Source organism: Sphaerodactylus townsendi, linkage group LG02 (genome assembly GCF_021028975.2).
Source record: "Sphaerodactylus townsendi isolate TG3544 linkage group LG02, MPM_Stown_v2.3, whole genome shotgun sequence".
NCBI classification, from domain to species: Eukaryota; Metazoa; Chordata; class Lepidosauria; order Squamata; family Sphaerodactylidae; genus Sphaerodactylus; species Sphaerodactylus townsendi.
Window position 1 is genome coordinate 119,292,026 of NC_059426.1, and position 22,331 is coordinate 119,314,356.

Below are 22,331 nucleotides of genomic sequence, written 5' to 3' on the forward strand. Positions count from 1 at the left end.
TGCAGAAGCTAGCTCAGGGGTCTCCATCAGGTTTTCTGTGAGCTACCAGAGTAGCTCATGCATCCCCTTTGGCAAGCTAGGAAAAGACTGTGAAGTGATCTGATATATGCTTGTTTGAAAAACAACTATTTTGTAGCATTTTTCTATGCACTGCTTAGTTGATAGCTTCCTTTGTAGTGCTTTTTGTTGTTAAAAAAAGGTTATAGATTCATCACATATATTTACAATTTTTCCCCCTTACAGTTTGCCAGTTTTGATATCGTGGCAAGAAAGCAATTCAAAGGAGTTGCCTTCCAAATCACTGACTTTGATTATACCAATTTAAATCGTTTTTCCAAACTGTCAATACCTGTGGAGATAAGCAGGTTAAGCATTCTCTGAGGCGAAAGGGAATCAAATTAACACATCTTAAGTTTTAAAAGGTTGAGCCAGGAAATGCCCACTCACAGGGGGAAAACTGCAAAAACTCAATTTTGCCAACACTATTATGTCAGTACTTGGCTTCACACCAGTGCTAAGCATGACTAGTTTTATCCCATCCCAAAACATTCCAGGAAGAGGAAACAGCCAACCAAACCACATCCTTATGACAGATGGTTTCCAAGTAAGAAAGAGGGAAAGGGGGAGGGGAATCCTAGTTTCCTCTGAACTTGAGCTCTTCACTGCATGCTGAGAACTAGAAGACATAACAGTAAGGAAGCTGATCAAGCACCTGTAAAAATCAGGAAGAGAAGCCTTTTTCTTTAGAACAGAAGGACAGAACATGAGGCGCAAGTGACAAACAAAAAGAGAAAGGGACAGAGTTGGGCATCAGGTGAATTACAAACAGAGAAAGATGTCAGGTTGGGTAAGTAGACATCAGACAGAAAGAACCTGGCAGAGCCAACCTAAGCTGAGTCATACCTTCTGAGCCCATTGACTTCCATGAACTTAGAAAGGTGTACCTTTGTTTAGGATTGCCCCGTGAAAAACTGAAGGTAATACCAGTGGTGAGGGAGAGAAAGGAGAACCAAGAGAAAAAAGTGCACTGTGTGTGAAGTTTCATCACCGCCACATTAAATTATATTGTGCTTTTAATGCTGCACAATGAAACTACATACTTCAATTTGGATCCATTATCCCATATAACTGCCAACCCTCAAGTCTTATAATCCTTCTCAGTTATGTTTAAAGAAAAAGCAAGTTACCTTGATTGTATTTACAAAAGGGATTAATCTTAAGAATGTTAAGGTAGACTCATTAATCTGGATAAAATTATTTTGAATGTGCCCCCAAGAGTTTTATGCTAAAACAACACAGTGGAAAGAAACAGGCAAACTATTTAGGGGGATGAATGGCTACTTCTGTTATTTGAAACCTCTTAAGAGAGTGAAATGAGGTCACGTTTTTAATCAAGCCCCATCAGAAGAAACAAGCAGTGGCGTTCCTGCCTAGGGACAGGGGGTACCCTTACCTCGGCGCCCCCCCCCATTTGCCCAGTTGCCATGGGGCCAACATTTCAGGGTCGCTTTGTGTTTTTTTAATGTTTTAAGTGTTTTTTTTCATCGTTTCCTGCCTGTAGGCGATTTTTTAAAGTTACGGCAATTAAAAAATTTCAGGGTACCATCCAGAGACGTTCTGATGATACCAATTCAACAGGATAGCTTGTCCAGGGTAGCAAAGCCATGTGGGCCTCTCAGCAAGGGTGCCCCCCATCCCCATTGTTTTCACAATGGAGCTGGAACCCGGAGATGGGGTTACCCATTTGAGGGACCATAACTTTGCTTCCCTGAACATAACTTCACCAAACTTGGGTGGCATCATAAGAATAGTTAACAGATGATACCCTGAACATTTGGTGTCACTAGCTTTAAAAATACACCCCCCTTCCAGGCACCCCCCAATAAATTTTGCCCAAGATTCTTTTGTTTTGCAGCTTACCTTTGCTCCATTGTAGCCAATGGGGGGAATTTCCTGAGTGGTGTAGGCAGGCTGCACATTTTTGAAGATAGAGGCACCAGACTTTCAGGGTGGCTCCAGGAGGGCTCTCCTGCAATAAAGCATCCAGGTTTGGAAACCTTTGCTTCTGGGGTTCAATTCTTATGGGCCCCCAAAAGGCTTATTTTGTTTCCCTCGCTTCGCTTTACAAGAAAGCCTGTGGGCTGAGTTCTCTCAGAACCTCTCTCAAAACCCCCCCCCCCCCCACTCCAGAAGAGAAAAGCTCACCAAGCTTGGATGCTATTAATTAAGGCCTCTTGAGTTACCTGAAAGTCTGGCACCTCTATCTTCAAAAAATGTGCAGCCTGCCTCAGAAATTCCTCATTAGCTACAATGGAGCAAAGTCACTGCAAAACAAAGAATCTTGGCCAAATTTCTTTTTGGGGTGCCTGGAAGGCGTGTATTTTTAAAGCTAGTGACACCCAATTTTCAGGGTATCATCTGTTAATCATTCTAGATTGTCACCCGTTTGGTGAAGATTCAGGGGACCAAAAGTTATGGTCCCCTCAAAGGTAATTCAAGATCTCAGGTTAGGCTCCCCATTGAAAACAATGGGGATGGGGAAGATTCCATTTGGGCATCCATAACTTTACTGCCCCTGAACCACACATCACCAAATCCGGTGGTATCATCAGGACAGTCTCTGGATGATGCCCTGAAATCATGGTGCCGCTAGCTTTAAAATCGCGCTTCCATGCAGGCCTAAACCCCCCCCAAAATACCCCCCCCAAAACCCCAAATACCTTGCATCAAGATTTGTTCATATTTGGCAGTGGACATAACCGACAATTTTTGTCCTAATGTGCCCAAATTTGCCCAGATTCCAGCCAAACTGCTATTTGTTTCATCTGAATCTCCAACCCTCAAAAAGTGATGTTGTTTCGAGATTCAATTAAACAGCATCACTTTCAATTTTGTTTTAACTGGGGACCCCAGATTCTCCCTTTAAGGTAGATTTAAAAGAAGAATTTGACCTAGTTTAAACACCATTGAAAGTGATTCTGTTTGGGGGTGGATTCCACTGGAGGTGTTTTGTGAGAGATGATGCTGACATTTGTTTGGTAAATGTTTTACTGGGGGTGATTTGTGAGAGATTTACATGCTTAATACCCACTTGCACTGGCTTGGAGTTGTTTCTCAGGCTAACAACCTACCTCATAGGGTTGTTGTGATTAGGGCGGTTTATAAACCGAATATATAAATAAATAAAAATAAATAAATAAAAAAGAGTTGGTGGGGAGAGAGCCATGTATGTTTTGATGGGAGTGGGAGGTGTTTTGTGAGCTGGTACAAAAAATCATTGTTTGGTCATGGTGGGGGGGTGGTCACCATTAAATGCTTTGGCCAAACTCAGGTTTTGTCCCCGGCTTCAGTGTGCCTTAGGCACTTCAACAAGTACCTACTCTCCTTGAAAATTTCTCACAAGCCCCATCATAATGAAGGTCTGACATTTGTTCCACCCAAAAAACATATCTATCTTAGATGAAGTCCTTCAAGCTACCCATTCCTCATTCAATCATTAGCCTCACTGGTTGTTCTGCTATTTCCATGGGCTCAGATCCCAGAGGTGGAAGAATTGGTCCATGATTAGTATGCACGTGAGGGAGGAATTTTCTGACATGATAAAGGCAACAAATCTGGAGTTCTGGCAAGGTTTTACCTTATTTTCCACCCCACATACTTTTCCATATGTTTACAACTGTAGTGACATCCTTCAGTTGGTTATCAAAAGTACAACATGGTTTCTGATGACTCAGCTACTTTCCTTTGGTTGGCCACTGAAAAAGAGACCTGTTAAAAGACTAATGCACATTATCTTAGAAACATCATAGTTGAGATGGAACTCTTGTTGCTAATATCGGCACAACGACGCACAAGGGGAGCAAATGTGATTGTCTAGGGCGGCTCAGCACAATACAACAATACCTTTCAAAGAGGCTGCATTAAATCTGATGGATATTTCAGATAAAGTTTTATAGTGATACTTGATCCTATGATTATAGTCCAGAATTTATTCTCTACAGGAAACTTTTTCTTAAAGCAAAGAGGTAAAGTAATTTTTAACCAGCACTGATTTCCCAGGACAGTTTCCACAAGCCACTAATATTTTATACTCTTTGGTGGTGTAGTGGTTAATAGCAGGTAGATTCTAATCTGGAGAACCAGGTTTGATTCCCCACTCCTCCACCTGAGTGGCAGAGGCTTACCTGGTGAACCACATCTGTTCCCGCACTCCTACATTCCTGCTGGGTGACCTTGGGCTAGTCACAGTTCTTCAGAACTTTTTCAGCCCCACCTACCTCACAAGGTATCTGTTTTGGGGGGAAGAAGAAGGGAAAGGAGCTTATAAGCCACCTTGAGTCTCCTTACAGGAGAGAAATGTGGGGTATAACTCCAAACTCTTCTTCTTCTTCATTTGTCTGTAGAAACTATTTTTTCTTGTATTTTTATTCAAAAGCCAAACTAAATATCTCGTTCATGCAACATGTCAAAGATGCTTTTGTGGAAGTCACCATATATGTGTGTAGGTGTTTGTGTATGTGTTCTTTTCTTTTAGTATTATTATTATAGGATGGAAGGGGGACTAGATCAGGATCTTTTCTTTATCTTTCTATGTATGTGCTATTTAGATGTGTAAAATAAATAAAAAAATTCTCATTAAAAATATGCTTTTGCAAAATTCAAGAAAATTACTTCCCACCTGCCACTAGAACAGCGTGACACAAAGGACTAGCATATGCAGGTGGGCTAATATTGGTAAATGGGCTAATGACTTATGTCAACTTAATTTGCAAAGCAGGAATAAATATCTTCTAGGACAGTGGTGGCGAACCTTTGGTACTCCAGATGTTATGGACTACAATTCCCATCAGCCATGGCCTGTTGGCCATGCTGGCAGGGGCTGATGGGAATTGTAGTCCATAACATCTGGAGTGCCAAAGATTCGCCACCACGGTTCTAGGATAAGTGTGACTTCTCCCTACACCCATTCAAAGATGTCTGCTTAAACAGAGTGAAAGAACCGAGGAAGGCTCCCATTTGAGCACAGAAGCCACACATCATATCTGGGGACTGAATCTTCTTAAAACAATGTCCAACTGAAATGGAAAGGTACATGAAACAATATAGGAGCCCTGCCATTAAGACTTGGCAACAGCATCATTGCAATATTACAGGAAACTGACACAAAACAGGAAAAAAATGCTACTTTACTGCCCAGTGTGAAGCCAAGAAGCTTTCTTGGCTCTGAGCCACACCAAAAACATGTTATGGTCCTGGAACACAGCAGGATGGGGATGTGAGGGACAGAAACAGAAAAAAGGCTCTTTGATAATCCTATTTAAGCTTGCAGCATCATTCAGTTGACAAGGTTTGGTTACACGAACATCTCATCCTCTCTCCTCCCCAGTCCAGTTTTTGTTGTTCAACCCACTGCCAAACAGGCTCTTGTTCATCATCATCATATTTCAGAAAGGCCTGAGGCGTAGATCTTATCTCACCCCCAGTTCAAAGCTCCATTGCATACCCCAGAGTTTCACAAACAGTGTGGCGTAAGACTTACTTCACAAGGTAAGAAATTCATTAAAGTAATTCAACTAAATCATGACAAGCTACCAGGAGTTGTATTATAAAACAACCCTCAAAAGAAAATCACTTCTACTTAATTAATGGTAAGCCTCTGACAGACTAGCTCACATGACTGCTTTCTTGTGAAAAAAGGTGACTTTTTTGGCAAGTCCACTCATGGGGCGGGGGACCACACATGAAAAGCCTTGTCACATGCACATCTACTCTGCCTGCCACGTACACTCGGTAAGGCTGAGTAATATGCTCAGCAATATACTCAGGTAGGTAGACATTATAGGCACAGGCTTTGTCTCACGATTAAATCCCTGAATATGGCCACCAACTGCCAAAAGACTACACCACAGTGACAAAATGGCTGTGCAAATCAGCCACTACAAAGAGGATTTCACAAACCAGATGCTTGTCGGTTTGTTGCACCTAAACTCATTGTGACCAGTGAACTAAGCTTTGGGATTATTGCTTCCTGGTATTTATTCCTAGCGAGGAACTTAGCTCTTGCTTATGCAATTAACTTGTAAAAATCTGATTGCCTCTTCAGTCTAAGTCATCCTGGATCTCAGAAACAGCCATCTGCACCCCAATATGACATTTCCTGAGTAATGTGGCTGCAGAAAGGAAAGAATACATATGCTAGGGCAATATTAACAACATTTTCAGACTGATCAACCAAGTTCAACTGATTCATGTGGAAGCTGTCCACTATGCAAACTGTGCCCCACACAGTTCTGCTCCAACGTGTTGGGGTCTTGCCAGCAGCCATAACTTCTGAGATGGAACTGAATCATCCTTGTCACTAGCCATAGATTGCAATAGACGTTTAAGGCCATGGTGGCCTACAGGCCGTGTGAAGTCTCCAACACAATTTTCTGGATCCTTGTGAGCCTACCAAAAACATTTCCTAATTATAATAGGAGTTTCCTTCTTTGCAGGTCTTTAAACAGAGGCTGGATGGCTATTTGTCAGGAGTGCTTTGATTGTATATTCCTGCATGGCAGGGTGTTAAGACTTGATGGCTCTTGTGGTCTTTTTCGGCTTTTATGATTCTATGGTTCCATGATTTTAAACTTCCTTTTGGATAAGCATATTATAAATGCCTCCCTGCCAGCCACCCCTGCAGGGTAGGCGACCTTGGCCTCATAGGAGCTCAGCCACCATTTTGGAACAAACAGGACACAACTCCAGCTTTAGTTCATAAGCTCTTTACTTGCATCAGGTAGTTAACAGCATTCCTGAAAGCTTGAGTCCTGCACCACACCAACACTCCCTTCTTGCCCTGCCTCCCTTTTATACCTCTCAAGAGGTTTCCTCCCTCCTGGGAGCTAGCTCCCTGCTCTAACTGACCTAAGGGCTGACGAGCTGTCTGTCTTGCCCTGCCAGCCTGAGACTAGCTCTTCAGCCTTCCTGGCTGTCCTCCTTGATTGTAGACTGGCTGGGGCTGAGCCAGCCTCATCCCACTTTCTAAGGATGCTAAGGACTGCTGATTACAGCTTGGCTAGGGCTGTGTTGCCTTCACCGTGGAACTGCTGAGGCTCGCTCTTGCTGCTCAGGCTCTCCTGCCATTTCTCTGCTGTTCCATCTTGATGCTGGTTTTCTGGAGGTCCCTGCTCCTTGCAGTAAGTTCAGGGGTGGGGCTCCAGGGTGGGCATTTGTGATGAGGGGGTAGAACAGTCTGTTGGGTGCTGGGAAGTAGCCCAATCCTTGGATTTCTATATGATCTTGTATGCGTATGTAAAGTGCCATCAAATCACAGCCGACTTATGAGATCCCAAGCAAGTGGATCTCAAAGCAAGTGAGAAGCAGAGGTGGCTTACCATATCTCTACAGAGTCTTATTTGGTGGTCTCCCTTCCAAATACTGGCTGTGTTTCACTTCCAAGATATGATAAGATCCTGCTAAACCTTTTCAGGATAAAAATGCCACCAGATTTAAGAATTCATCCGACATTTCCTGGACCATTGTTGTTCTGGAATGTTCTGTTTGGGTCCTGGTGCCTACCTAGTTCCGTCTCCAAGACACTAGGACCCAAGGAGAGCATTCTAGAACAAATGCAGTCCTGGAAACAGCAGATGAATTCTCAAATCTGGTATCATCTTTATCATGAATAGCGAATACATAATTCCACCTTACCTTCCAACTTATACATAGGTGTATGTAATACCACAGAAGTTGGACATGCCTGGGTAAAGTGCCATTAATAAGGCAGTAGCAGTGTTCTTCCATGATGGCCAACGTTTATAGATTTTAGCATGCTTTTCCTCTATAGAATTTAGCAGAAAAGAAAAGTAAAGAAATTGACTCTCTTTTAAAAATTCAGTAGTGGGTAGCTATGGTTGGAGTTGCTTTAATACTGTTAACACAACAGTGTAACACTATTAACTGAGCACCAGATATTCAGTTCCTTGCTCTAGTAGAAGACACAGATGTAGTGGATGTCTCTATGTTAAGCCCTTTCTCTTCAGATAGTACAAATCTGTACTCCCAAAACAGCAATTAAGACTGCTTAATTCTAATGGCTGCTGGGGCCTAGAAGCCAGTGTGTGGGACTTGGAAGGGAAGGTCTACTTTGAATACATTAGCTCACCAAGCAGACATATATCCATCTACACCATGGTTTATGACCCTCATATACAACACAACGTAAGCTCAGATGAATTTACACACTGGCAGCTTTGTATACAGATAATAGCTCACCAAACCAACATATTTTAATGGGCAAAAAAACTGAAGCAAAACTGAATGCACAAGTGTGTGGCTCTCTATAAATGTCATGCTACCAAACAGATATAAGTAAACAAACAAGGGTGCATTTTCAGATGGTAGAAAAGAAAAAGCCCGCTTGAACAAGGCAATGGGGAGGTTTGTTCTCAGATTGCCCCTGAGGGAGACAGCCACACCCAAACTCACTTTATTGTTCTATGATCAGGAGGGAGGGATAGTGTACTGAAGGCAGGCTGGCTCATTGTGGTAGAGATGGCTGTTTGTTGACTGCTCATTATCTTCTAAACCATCTACCTTTGTTCTTCTGGTCCCACCTCCTTAAACTGAAGGTAGGCAAACAGAGCTTTGATATACTAGGGTTGCATTAAAGGAAGCTAACAGGAGTGATATGAGAAAAATGGGATTTTCCTTTCTTTGCGAGGGACAGAAGGGAAACCTGTGTGTAAAAATGGAAAATGTTTTCAGCACATGCAAGACAGAGTTGGGATAATCAGACATATGGGATCGGGAATTTTCCACTGCTTTATTTTGCAGAAAAATTTCCATCTCTAAAGGTGGTTTCATAAAATTATCAATGAATGGATGCCCTTGTTTCTGGTTAAGTGTAAGGTAATTAATAGATCACCACAAATCAAGGAACAAAATTAAGAGCATGAAATTCAAGCACAATTTGTCATTATGCTGAAACTGAGACAGGGCATTTGATGGAACATCATGGATTTCATTTCCAAGTTACTAATTTAGTTGTATGTTACTTTGTGTTTAAAATAAGATTCCACTGTAAACTAGATTTTAAAAAAATAATTTTTAAAAGAAAAACATTTTTTTAAATCTTATTTTAAGTAGATTTTTTACCCTGTTTATCAGTTACACCGAAAATTAAAAGTATCGCATACTTTACAGGCAGTGTGTTTGCCCTCATAATGGCAAGAAGTAGATAACTGGAATTCTTACCTTTAAATACAGGATGAAATAGAAAAGCACAAATAACACATATCTTATAACTGACCACACTGAATCTAGTATTAATATTCATTATGGGAGCCTGTTCCCCAGATTTGCTATCTTCAATCACAATTTTAACCAGTAACCTAACCTAATTTAACCACCTATAATCTAAGACAGTTTTCCATATTATTGCACAGCTAAAGACTAAGTTGTTTTTTCCACTGTAGAAAAAATTAAAAGGTGAATCCATCCCACTAAATGAAATCAAAGCACATCTACAAGAATGTTATGGTCAACTGTGCAACTATATAACACTCCTTAGCGATTAAGTCTGCAGGAACAGTATGGTGTAATAGTTTAAGTGTCAGACTAAGATGTGGGACAGCCAGGTTTGCATCCCCAATGGGCCATGAAAGCTTGCTGGGTGACCTTGGGCCAGTCACAGCCTCTCAGCCTAATCTACCTCACAGGGTTGTTGTGAGGACATTATAGAGGGAATTATGTAAGCCACCTTAGGTTACCACTGAGGGAAAGAGTGGGGGATAAAGTAAATAAATGACACAGAACTTGTGTAAAAATAATTCTCCTTGCAAGAGGCCATTGACACTATAAAATATTGAGCACTCCCACAACTGCAGGATGTTATTGTGGATACTGAGAAATCAGTGCTGGGCATCTGATATCTTAGCACTAGGCTGAACATAAAACTCGTTGACAAAAAAGGAAGTTTGCCTTTTACTCATAAGAACTCAAAGCTACCAGATAAGGCCAGAAGTGACAACATTTTTCCACAGGGCATCCAGGACACCAGAGCCACCATTTGTTCAGAAGGGAAAAGATTACTAGAAATCAATGCACAGGAATATGCTCAAGATGATTTTTTTAAATGTTGGAAGCTGCTATCAGAGATGGCACAGTATCCCACACACACACAACCCCTTTCCCCAAATGGCTAGATGTACTCCTCCTAACCTTGCTCCTCTGGATCACTGAGCTCTGGTCTCTCTGACACCTCTACAGATCAGTGGCTGTGGAGTGAAGCATGCTGATCCACTGAATGATTGGTGATTACAAAAGCCCCATATCACACTTCTGTCCTACCGAAAGGTAAAGACAGGAATCATTCTGCACTGCGCTTCAGATGCAGAGCTGGTACAAAGATTAGTGAGGAACATTTATTTTATTTTGTTAGGAACAAATTTGAGAATAGAAGAGGGAAGCAAGTAGGAAATTATAGTTGCATGAAAAGTGTGCAGGGGGGATCCGAAAAGAAAGTTCTACTTTGAGGCAATGATTATTTTGGAGAAATTAATTGAAGAATAAATTGTTTTGTGGGATCTGAAAGGAAATATAATGCTGAAGAGGGGAATGAACCTGGAAAAGCGTGTGTGCGTGCGTGCGTGTACACAGAAATCAGTTCATGTAGTAGTGACTGGGTTTGGCTGTTACCTAAGAATGTAAGAGGGTCTCTGAAGGATCAGACAAAGACTTCCTAGTTCAGCATTCTGGTTCCTTACAACAGTAGCCAGCTGGATGCTCACCAACGGGGCAAGCAAGTAGTTTCTTATCTGCCCTCCTAGCAGGAGGTACTCAAGAAATATAGGGGGGGGGGTATGTTTCTTATACATGCAGCCCTATTTCAGTTATTATAAATAAGGACTACTGAAGCCTTGGAGTAACTCAGGAAACAACATTCCACTATACATAGTAGTGCAGATGTGAATCCTCCCTCAAGTCCTATTGACCTACCTTCACATAATGGATGCAATTGAAAAGACTATATGTGACATACAGATTTATAGGCACTTTTCTATACCAAATTTAAGTGAATACGTGATAGGAGAAACTTTGACAATGTATTTCGTCTACCATCCTGTGTAAATTATTCTGACACACCCCATGAAACTTAAAACTCTAGAAAACAGCTCTGCAGGGCATATGTCTAGGCTGAATAAATTAGTAATACAAGAGACACTCATCTACCTATGCAAACACAGGGGAGTATCCCACACCTGAGAGGTGTAACACAAGAAATTACCTGCAATCTAAAGTAATTTCCTTCTGTTCTTGGTATCTTTTAAAAAATGCCCAACATAGCACAGTATTTACTTGGTACATCAAGATGCTATGTAGGGCACTATGTACAATTATTAAATTAGTCGTGCAGAGCTGTTAATGAGACTTTAAGCGATTGTTGTTTTTTACTGAAAATATTCCCTGGCACACAAGGAATCCAATTTCCTTCACAACTTACATTACTTAAGTCCTCAGTGAGCTCTCTAAGGCATAAAACTATTTTCTTTTTTTTAAGTAAGTTTGTTGTACCTGAGTTGGTTGGATAAAAAAATGTTCTTCCAAACATATCTTGAGGATGATATGGGTAATTTGCAAGAGTATTAGCATTAATTAGCTAATTTCAACTAGTGAGCGTCTGTTCTTCAGGACCAATTTGAATTTACTTTAGCCACTTAAATAAACCAGCACAACCATTATGAGGGGAGCCTGCAGTAAAATTCCATTCTACTGAGACTATAGATGCAATCCCATGTGTGCTAATTCAGACGAAGACCCGCAGAGTTTAGTTGTGCTTAGTCCCAAGCAAGTATACAGATAATTGCATCTAGGGAAGTTATTTTCCTTGGTTGTAAGGAAGGTTCACTACTCACAGTTTACACTGCATAGTTTCATTCTCCTGCCAACTGATGGCTGTACAGTTACAGAAATACACAGCATCCATTACCACCTACTGAAATGCCATGTTCAGATACAATAGGTATTCTCTTAAAACGTGGGCCAGCTGACACCCAGCTGGTTCGACAATTACTGCTATATAGTGTTTTGGAGAAACATGTACCTATCACAGATTTACAGCTAAGAGCCAAGTATTTTACAAACAGGAGATTCAGTCTGTCCGGCAACACAATAAATTATATTAGCACAGGACTCATCCCAAAGTTCATTACGTAACATTCATTACAGATCTACATATTACTTTAATAGTACAGTGTTTACTTGGGACTGATAGGTAAGGAGAGAGCTGGAAAATGACCAAGAAGCAACTGAGCGAGCAGAAATGTCCAAAATAGTTTGATATTTCAAACAAAAAGTACATTAATCTCTAATACAAGCCCTCCCCATGAAAATGTAGTTTACAAATGCTTATTAGAAATTAGAACTAGTTCTGTTCATTCGACTTCTCTCCCTCTTTCAAGTTAATATCAATGCTACAATTAGCTTTTGTGAGTTTCTTAAAAGATCTTCATACAAAAGCCTCTCATCCAAATACCCCAAAACATGCTTTTCCAAGAAGTAGCAGGGATATATACTCAGACTTTAGAGCTCCTATCAGTCAGCTTTTCTCTGCATACTTTGCAAAAAGGGAATCAACACAACAAAAGGGACTAAATGCAGACTGACCATACACATGCTAAATACCACAGAACTATGCATTAGAAATAGAGGAGTCCCATAAAAATGTGAGATGTACATGACAATTTGAAAGGGGACAGATGTGGTCTCCACATGCAGCGGTGGTTTCATCTCATGCTGCTCCTTTGCCAGTCTTATTACAGACAGGCTGCACTTTCAGCCCATAAGAAAACACACTTGCTTTGTCGTATTTTCCTCCTGGAATTATTGAATTGAGAACTACTCCCCAGACAAGCATGAGTTTTAATAGATTTTAAAAACTGGGGAGCCCCCTCACTATGCAGAGCTTTTAATGACCAGTCAGCTCAGTTCTTCACACAAGACATTGCTCCCTGGGTCCTACATTTCCCCCTCCCATTCACTAGACCTCCCTAGCCTAAAAATATTTGTTGGGACTCCTTCAAACACTTCTGCCTTCCAGAAAATGATCCATGTGTGCATACCTATAACTTGGGAGTTATGACCTTTAATTGTACAGAAGCTGATTATTCTCAATAAGATATAGAATTATTTCCGCCTCTTGTGCAAATACAGGAGTTGCCAATGCTCCGCACTGTGAGCAACACTTGCTCACAGAAAAACACCAAACAGCACTCCAAGCCAGTGGTCCAGTTGCAGAGGAAGTCCAAGGGGCAGCATTAGAAATAAAATTGCCAGTATGTCTTTCAGAACCCAGTTCAGCCATGGACATACTGGGTAGCCCTCATGCTAGGTTGTCTCTGAGTTCTCCATATGTAAAAGAAAATGAGAACAGTGACTCATCTCATAAGGCTACCCTGAGAACGAGGTGGCCCGCGACTTACTGCGGCCGCCATTTGCCACCAGGGGAAGGGGGCGGCATCAGGCTCCTCCGCCTCTTCTGGCCGGGGCGGGGGCAGGCCCGTCCTCCAGTGATGAGGCCAGCAGGGTCTCACTCGCTGATTGGTTGGGGGGTGACGTCAGGTCGCAGAGCCCTGGTGTCAGCCGCCCCAGACCGCCCCTTCCCCATTTAAGCCGGTGACGGGACACGTGCGGCCCCTCTTTTGCCCCGCCGCTGAAATCGTCCAACCCACCTCTCCCTTTTCTGTTCAGGAGTACAGAGGCTGTTGTTCTTGCCTTTTCCTTGTCATAGCCATTGTTGATTTGCGCATGGGGGACTGATCTTGCCCGGGGAAGCTGCTTGCTTGCCCCCTTTTGGGAACCTCCCTATGAGGTAGTGGTGGAGCAAGCCTGGGGTCTGGCAGCCCTGCTTGGGTTGAGACGCCCCCCCTCAGCAAATGGGGGATTCTTCAGAATGCGGCCCTCCGCCCATCTGGAATTCCCCCTTTAATTGCTGCCCTTCTGTAACTCAAGGGTGAGTTCATTTTCCTCAAACAGCGGGTTTGAGGAAAGCTGCTTTGGGTCAGACTGCCTGGCTGCCCAGCTATCAGATCAGACACCCATGCTGCGCCACGCTCTTCTGTTTTCTGCCAATAAACGCTATGGCCATGGCCAATTTTATTACCACAAATAAAGTGTCTGTGTTTATTTCAATAAGTTGTGTGTTTGTTACCATGGCAATCATCCCTCCCTCTGGGGGCAAAAACAGGATAAGAAAATGCTGTTACCCCATGAAACGTTAAGGTAAAGGTGAGATACAAATGTCAATAAGGTTTCAAAATTGGCCCCAAACCTTAGGAGAATTCAGTATGAGTTGATTTAAAATAAGTTCACTCATGAGTTGAATGGGCATCACTAGATTGAAGCCATTAATGGGGTCAGGGCTCACTCCCTGTGGCAGGTTAATTTTTGGTGGATGCCTCCAAAGTATGCATTTAATTGTCAAAATACTGATTTTTAAGAGATTAGGAAGAAAATCCTTTTGTTGTACTCACAGGCCTTGATCTATAGAATTTCTCATTTTCCTGGACAAGCACGGATGTATGAATACCTAAAAGCCTATCTAAAAACAACAGATGAGAATGGAGTGCCAGCTGCTCACATTTTTTTAAGGCTGGTCCAAAACAAATTCAAAAGAAAAGCTGCATCTGTCAGTAGCTCCTGTCGCCAGATCCCCTGGCCGGCAGTTTAACATTTTCACCACATGGGCTGAGAATTAAATGATGAGCCTTCACCTCTTTGTTCTCTAGCCAAGGTCACGCACCACAAACACCAATTGCCAGTAAGTTTTCCTGGCTTATTCCTCCTGCCCTTATTGTCTCTATTAAGTCTTTTCAAGCTGAGGTGAAGGCCACTGACAGGAGCTCTTTAATTCACCTCCACTGACAGCAAACACACCATCTGAAGTATGCACAGACCCTTTCAAAACCAGGCAAGGGGAACAAATGAGTTTTCTCTAATTAGTATGTTCCTGCAGCTGATAATTCCCTCCTTCAATTTGGGGGCTTTGGGCATGAAAGCATCCTCCAAAACAATGCAATAAAACAATGTTTCACCCTCCAGCCAACCCCACTCCCCAAACTCCTCTCAGATGGAAACATGGGGAGCTCTTAATTTTTAAAAAGTGATTCCTCCCTTGACCCCCTTTCCAATTCTGCTGTCTTGTTTGATAAAAGGACCAAAGGGAAATGTTTTAGAGCTCAGGATTCCAGAGTGAGCTAATACAGGATGCCTTTGATTACTGGAGGGGGGGGGGTGCTGGTGGTGAAGAAGCTCTAACGCCTCTGGCCATCCCACCCCGCCTCCTTAAATTTAAAAATGGGATGAATGTTACCATTTTTGGACATGAGTTTTGCTCAAGCCCGGCCCTGAAACCGCACCATTCAAAACTTGAAGTGAGCTCCATCCCACTGTGGTGGAGATATCTATGGGCTGGCCAGGAAAAGGAGAACGTGGCTTCCCCCTAATGAAGCCCAAGCGAAACTATGTTATCAGTTCTCTTGCGAAACCAAGAGAGCAGCAAGACGGGCTCTGGCTTCTTACAATGCTGGAAGGAATTGGCGGGCGTCATCAAGGGCCGCGGCCAGTTTGCGCTCTCTCTCTTTCTCTCACACACACACAACTTTGCTTTTTTTCCCTCTGCTTTCGACCCTCCCCTGTTCCCTGCACGGGGCTGTGGGGGAGAAAACTCTTGCAGTTGATAAGTGACACCTTGTACTGGGCAGGCACGATACCTGTCCCGCGTTCCTGCCCTCTGGACATGCCGCGCCTCCAGCCTGCAGGGCGCGAGAGGCGGCCCTGAAGAGAAGGCAAGCCAAGGCAGCCGCAGGGAACAGGGTATTAGAAGAGCCACTCCAGGAAGGTTGCTTTCGTCGGTTGCATTGCGAAACGCCGAGGGGGGCAGCAGAGCCAGCCTGTCTCCCGGCGATGGCAGGGAAAACATCTGTTGCTTTAGAGCAGCAGGAGGCGGTGGTAGAGGAGGAGGAGAGAGCAACTTCGCGGCTGCCGGATTGAGCAACACAAACGGCTGCGCTCCTTTACCTCGCACCACGCTTTCATCACAGACCGTGATATTTCTGCAACATCTCAACCCGCCCCCCGACACACACACAATTGCACGTCACCTCCGCTCCTTTCTCCAGCAACTCAATGCCACCATTTCACAAATTAACGGTATTTCATCTCAGAAGGCTACAAACAAGCCAGGATCTCACAAAACAGCCTATTCCAAAATGCATAATGTCGCTTATTAGCCAGTACCTCAACGCGAACCAGTCTTCTCCGATTATTTAAAATGGGAGTTGGAAATTACCGGGTTGCCTCCTCCCCCAGGTAAGATCTGCCACGCAAGCCTTGCAGTCGGGGCCCCTGCCTTCAGAAGGGTGGCAGTGCAACTAGAGGCAGGGCATTTTTTGTGGCGGCACCTCGCCTCTGAAACGTCCTCTCCCCTGAGGCTTGCTTGACTTCCTTTTAGGCACTAAGTTAAACCACACCGCTTATGTCTAATGGTTTGTTTTTGTCCTGTGGGTTTTAACTGCAAATCGCCCCTAGGTAGCATGGAAATATTCGACATGAATAAATACAAGGGAGAGGTAGAGAGGCGCTGCTTGTCCACGCGTGGTATCAATTGCTGCCACATGGGGGGGGGGGGATAACAGATCTCCGTGGCCGGATTTGGTTTGGGGTCGCCATCGCACATCTCTCCCCCCTCCCTGACACAGCCAGAAAGCTCTGAAATGGACGAGACTCCGACGAGAGCGCGATGCAAGAAGCAATCCGGGACCTCCACCCTCGCAGCGACTATAACGCTCCAGGAGTGAAACCGGCAACCACGGGCAAAGCAGGGGAGGCATAGAGACATGTGTCGATCCACAAGCAGGCGTGCGAACCTCGTCTACTACGTCCAGCAGCGTCCCCTCCCCCGTCCCTCACGCTGCTAACGTCTCATCTAAGGGAGTTTTCTGCAACCTCCGGCAACACGCTCCCACCCTGGAGTTGGAAGAAGGTGAGCTCCAGGTTACCTTTCTCTGCTGCTTCTCCCAGGCTGGATCCAAAAGCATATCCCTGTCCCAGTCTTCCTCTGGCTGCATATAATCATTGGTTTGCTGAGAGTCGTAATGATCCATCTTGGCGATGCGTCTGTGTGCGTGTGTTTGCGTCCTTCGGGGCTGCTTTTTTGCTATTCTCCCTCCCCTGATGAAAGGCACCCTACTCAAGCCCAGCAACAGACGAGAAGGCAGCTCCCACTGCCAGACAGCAACCTAAGCGGTGCACACACCGAAGGAGGCGGGGACAGCGGGGCGAGGAGAAAGCCAGCCCTGCCTCCCGCGTGTATTCATTGGCTACATGGAGTTGCCCAAAGTTCATTTTCCAGGGCTACCGCTGCTCCCATTGAGACTCTAAAGTGCCAATCGCAATTTACAGCTGCTGTTATAGGTTGATTTAAGAGTGCCCCCCACCCCTCTCTTTATACATGTGACGTCTTAATTGCATAGGATTGATGACGTCTTTCTGTAGTTGGAGGGGTTGTTACAGTAGCAGCAGATGGCTGTGAGAGGTTCGAGCATGCTCGAAAGTTTGAGAGTCTAACAATACAAGGGTTGGGAGGGGGGCAGTCGTTGGCATTGAATCCAGAATGAATGTTCTCTCTTCTGGTTTCTTATACTTAGTATAAACTTCATGGCAAACGTGCAACAATGTAGATTCTCCCTTCCCCTCACTGTAATTCAGGGACAGGAATTGTGAACGTTTCCATCTGGCGTTTCTGCAAAATCAGCCTGTAATTTAAAAAGCAAACACTGAAGGCATCCAACAGACTGCTAGATTTTAAATGGGACTGACATTAGGTGGTATTGTTAAATGGGACTGTAACAATACTGGGGTTAGCAGTTCTAATTTCTGACAGCCAGCTTCTGACGTGTTCTGTGGCATTCTGGCATCCTGAATCACAAGTTGCAGGCTGGCATCACGTCAGTTGGAAAGAATGCTGCTAGAACACGGCCATACAGCCCGGAAACCACACAGCACCCCAGTGATTCCAGCCATGAAAGCCTTCGACAATAACAATACTGTTTGTTAAATGTAGAGTTTGTTGCATGCGTTTTTTTAACCCCACTGAAATCCCATTTCTTCTGTTCCTACAAATGTTCAGACTTTTCGAGGGATACTTTAAAATAATACCTTTCCTTTACGATAACATTTACAGCATTTATGAGCTGAAACACTTGAAACTTATCTTTCAAATTGTCTTGGAACAGGCCAGAGTACTACGTCATTAACCAATAGAAAAGCTCTTCTGAAAAGTTTCCTGAAGCGCATGAAGGCCATCTCCCCCACCCCCTTACAGGAGGGGTGGAGAGTGTGTCACTCTCCACCCCTCCTCCCAGGGAAGTTACATGATCAGTCTTGAGTCTTACCAGTTAATACCGGTAGCACTGCTCTCCACGACAGCATTCTCCACAGAAAATTGCCACTTAACACTCACCTCCCTAATTTCTTCTGAGTAATTTAGGAAAAGAACAGCTTGAGAAATAAGGTATAGCAACATTCTTAGTGTTTGGCTTGGAAAATTGTAAGCGCCCAAGAACTTTGAAATACTTTTTAATGCAATATGGAGCCATGCTTGATGTCATGTGATATTTAATTATTTAGAACATCTTATCCTACCTCTTCAGGTTTCTTGTTTTACTTTTTATTAATACCCCCGAGGCCTTGTAATATGCAAATTTCATGCACCTGCTTCCAGCAAAGCTCCAACAATGACTCATTTTGAAGCAGTTTCAAACTATAATTTAGGTGTGCTGCATTTTTTAATGATTAATATGGAAATATTTGAGATTCAGTTGAAAGCTTTGTGTTCTGAAATATTCACGATTCTTTTATTTAAAGTTTACAGTATTATAATGGAATGGTTCCAGAAGGAATGTTTAAAAGGGAACAGGACTGCATACTGGTACCACTGTGTAAAATATGTATTCTCAGTTTGCTGTATATATTATCCGGCTCTCACAACATTGTTTTCTATTTCTCTACTACCATTGTCTGCATTGTTTAACAAATCATATCAAATAATCTATGCTTTGTTTCAGATTTCTGTAAACCCACTTCTATTACATCGTAATGATTGCACCAACTTACACTGTGTGATCCATTTTGAGTCCCAATAAGAAAATCGAACCATAAATATAGTAAATAAATCCTCAGCAAACTTGGAATAAGTTTGTTGACAGTGCAATCCTAAGTAGAGATATACCTTTTAACTCCATTGAGTTCAGTGGTCTCAAGGGTATAACTCTGTGAGTGGGTTGCTGCAGTGTTATTTTCTGTATGTAGTGAATCATGTCCTGCCATGCAACTGTCTGAAGGACAAATGTAAAATAATTTTATTAGTAACTGATTTAAATAATTTTTAGCTCAGTCTCAGCCAAACAGATCTTTGAGATGTATTGTCGAAGGCTTTCACGGCCGGAATCACTTGGGCTCTGTCTAACTTGGAGACCCTTTACAACTGGGATGCAGCACAAGCAGTTTGCAGTGTTTTTCAATGCATATCTCTTCCCCCATGCTTACGGATGTGTAGACACATTCATAAAAACAACACAGAAAAATCTCAAAGATCTTGGGCGCTGTGTGGTTTCCGGGCTGTACGGCCATGTTCTAGCAGCATTCTCTCCTGACGTTTTGCCTGCATCTCTGGCTGGCATCTTCAGAGGATCCTGCCACAGATGCAGGCGAAACGTCAGGAGAGAATGCTGCTAGAACACGGCCATACAGCCCGGAAACCACACAGCGCCCAAGATCTTTGAGATTTTTCTGTGTTGTTTTTATGAATGTGTCTACACATCCGTAAGCATGGGGGAAGAGATATGCATTGAAAAACACTGCAAACTGCTTGTGCTGCATCCCAGTTGTAAAAGGTCTCCAAGTTAGACAGAGCCAACAATGGAATGGGAAATAGCTGCTCATCCCAAGCCATTTTTCTTGTTTCCAAATATCCATTGCTTTGTGCTACTAGGTTGATATCTGTTTAATAAGATGCTGCCCTGAAACACAAAGATCTGGAACCTCATATTATGAGAAAGGAATAACGTTTCTGCCATTTCAGAACATAATTCATTGTTCTACAGCAATTCTTCCCACCATGTTTCATCTAAAACGTTTAAGGGCTCTGTACATCATATTTCTTTTTTTCATCCCTTTACATTTTGTCAAGGTGTAGTTTTTTCCCCCATTACCTGTTTTTGTGGTTGCACTTTTTAAATGTTCATATGTGGCTAATATTGGAGGGGCATTCCTGAACATTTGCAGTTCTCTTGCCTTTGACCTCTTCCCTGACATCAACAATGCTGCCGCTAACACATACATAAGAATTCTTGTATGCATGCAAACACAAACAGGACTCTAGTGACATCTTAAAGACTAACAAAATATAATTCCAGAATGAGTGTTCACGGATTGCATAGAAAAGATTTACTAAAGCTGGGATAAAATGTTGTTTATAAAGCTTTAAGATAAGATGACACTAGACTCCTGCTTATTTGTGCTGCAACAGACCCATACAGCTACCTCTTTGAAACAGTATACATGCATGACACACTTCTCTGTAGGAGGTACTAGCCTTTTGCACTATTGTATGCAGAGTTTTTATGTATGCATTTAGTGCATTTAACCCCACCTTTTTGTTGAGTGGTCCCCTTGCTCTGCCCAGCACTGATTTTGCTGGTAAAAGTTTTACTTGGTCGAAGGGCAGCATTGCAGCACTTAGTGGCATGAGTAGAGAGCGGCTGGATGGATGCAAAGTCTGGGTTTTCTCTATTCTAGTGCTTTGATTGTCTGAGCCAGAAGAAGTCTTTCTGTGCATTCTGGTTGTGAGTTCCCTGTCCCTGTATCTGCAGCACTTGATGTACCACCAGTAGCAGAGTGTGAAGAACCTTCCTTCCCTGCCTAGGTACATCAATCTGCTTCCCAAGTGGCAGCTCTGCAGGGACGTAGGTATAGTTTTTTATGGGGGGGGGGGTTGGGAGTGGGGCCACACCCCCACCCGCCCCTAGGGCATGGCCACGCCTCCCCAAGCCCCACCCCTGGCCTAGCGCTTATAAAAGCAGCTCTCCGAGGTCAGGGATGCCAGACTCCCTTGCCCTGCCCCTCCCCTCTGGGCAGAGGCATAGGGGGAAAATGGAGCCTGGTGCAAAATCTGAGTTTTGCACACACACACACCCCGGAAGCCGCTGTGATGCTGGAATCTACCCCCAAACAGCATCACTTTCAATGGTGTTTAAACTAGAGAGCCCAAATTCTCTTTTTGAATCCACCTTAAAGGGAGAATCTGGGGTCCCTAGTTAAACAACATTGAAATTGATGCTGTTTCGGGGTGGATTATCCCCCACCCTGAAACAGCATCACTTTCAATGTGGCGTAGTGGTTAAGAGCAGGTGCATTCTAATCTGGAGGAACTGGGTTGATTCCCTGCTCCGCCACTTGAGCTGTGGAGGCTTATCTGGGGAATTCAGATTAGCCTGTGCACTCCCACACACGCCAGCTGGGTGACCTTGGGCTAGTCAATGCTTTTCGGAGCTCTCTCAGCCCCACCCACCTCACAGGGTGTTTGTTGTGAGGGAGCAAGGGCAAGGAGATTGTAAGTCCCTTTGAGTCTCCTACAAGAGAGAAAGGGGGGATATAAATCCAAGCTCTTCTTCTTCTTCTAAACTGAGGACCTCAGATTCTCCCTTTAAATCCATGCCGAAGGGGGTGGATTTAAAAGGAGAATCTGGGGAAATTTGGGGGGTGCCTGCTGTCAGGGGTGCAATTGTTAAGCTAGAAGCACCAAACTTTCAGGGTATCTTTAGGGGTCTCTCCTAATGATACCACCCAGGTTTGGTGAAGTTTGGTTCAGGGGGGTCCAAAGTTATGGACCCTCAAATATGTAGCCTTCATCTTCTATTAGCTCCCATTGAAAACAATGGAGGATGGGGCACTCCTTTTGGGAGTCCATAGCTTTGGACTCCCTGAACCAAACCTCACAAAACCTGGGTGGTATCATCAGGAGAGTCCCCCAAACAATCCCTGAAAGTTTGGTGCTGCTAGCCTGAACAGTGCGCCCCCTGCAGGCCAAAAACCAAAAAATACTAAAAATGTTTTAAAAACCCACAAACGGAGGGGCGGAGCTTCAGATAGGAATGGGGGGGTTCAAACCCGAGAACTCCCCTTTACCTACGTCCATGCAGCTCTGCTAGAGAAGTAGAGTGGAAAAGTCTCAGATTATCCAAGAGGTCAAATGATCCTATATGCCTTTCAGCTAGGTTAGGAAAAATCTC

At 43.6% G+C, this 22,331-nt stretch overlaps 1 protein-coding gene across 5 annotated transcripts in view; it reads right to left on the bottom strand.

Annotated features, from left to right (window-relative positions):
• ACTN1 (actinin alpha 1) overlaps window positions 1-17,299 on the bottom strand; it is a 98,788-nt gene extending 81,489 nt beyond the window's left edge. For 3 of the 5 annotated variants that reach the window (XM_048484117.1, XM_048484118.1, XM_048484121.1), the window contains exon 1: window positions 17,040-17,298. In XM_048484117.1, the coding sequence (XP_048340074.1) occupies window positions 17,040-17,144 (105 nt within the window). In that variant the 5' untranslated portion in view covers window positions 17,145-17,298. Of the gene's footprint in view, window positions 1-17,039 lie in introns of all 5 variants that reach the window. The other 2 variants (XM_048484119.1, XM_048484116.1) reach the window with 2 other exon arrangements.
• Window positions 17,300-22,331: the final 5,032 nt, after the last annotated feature.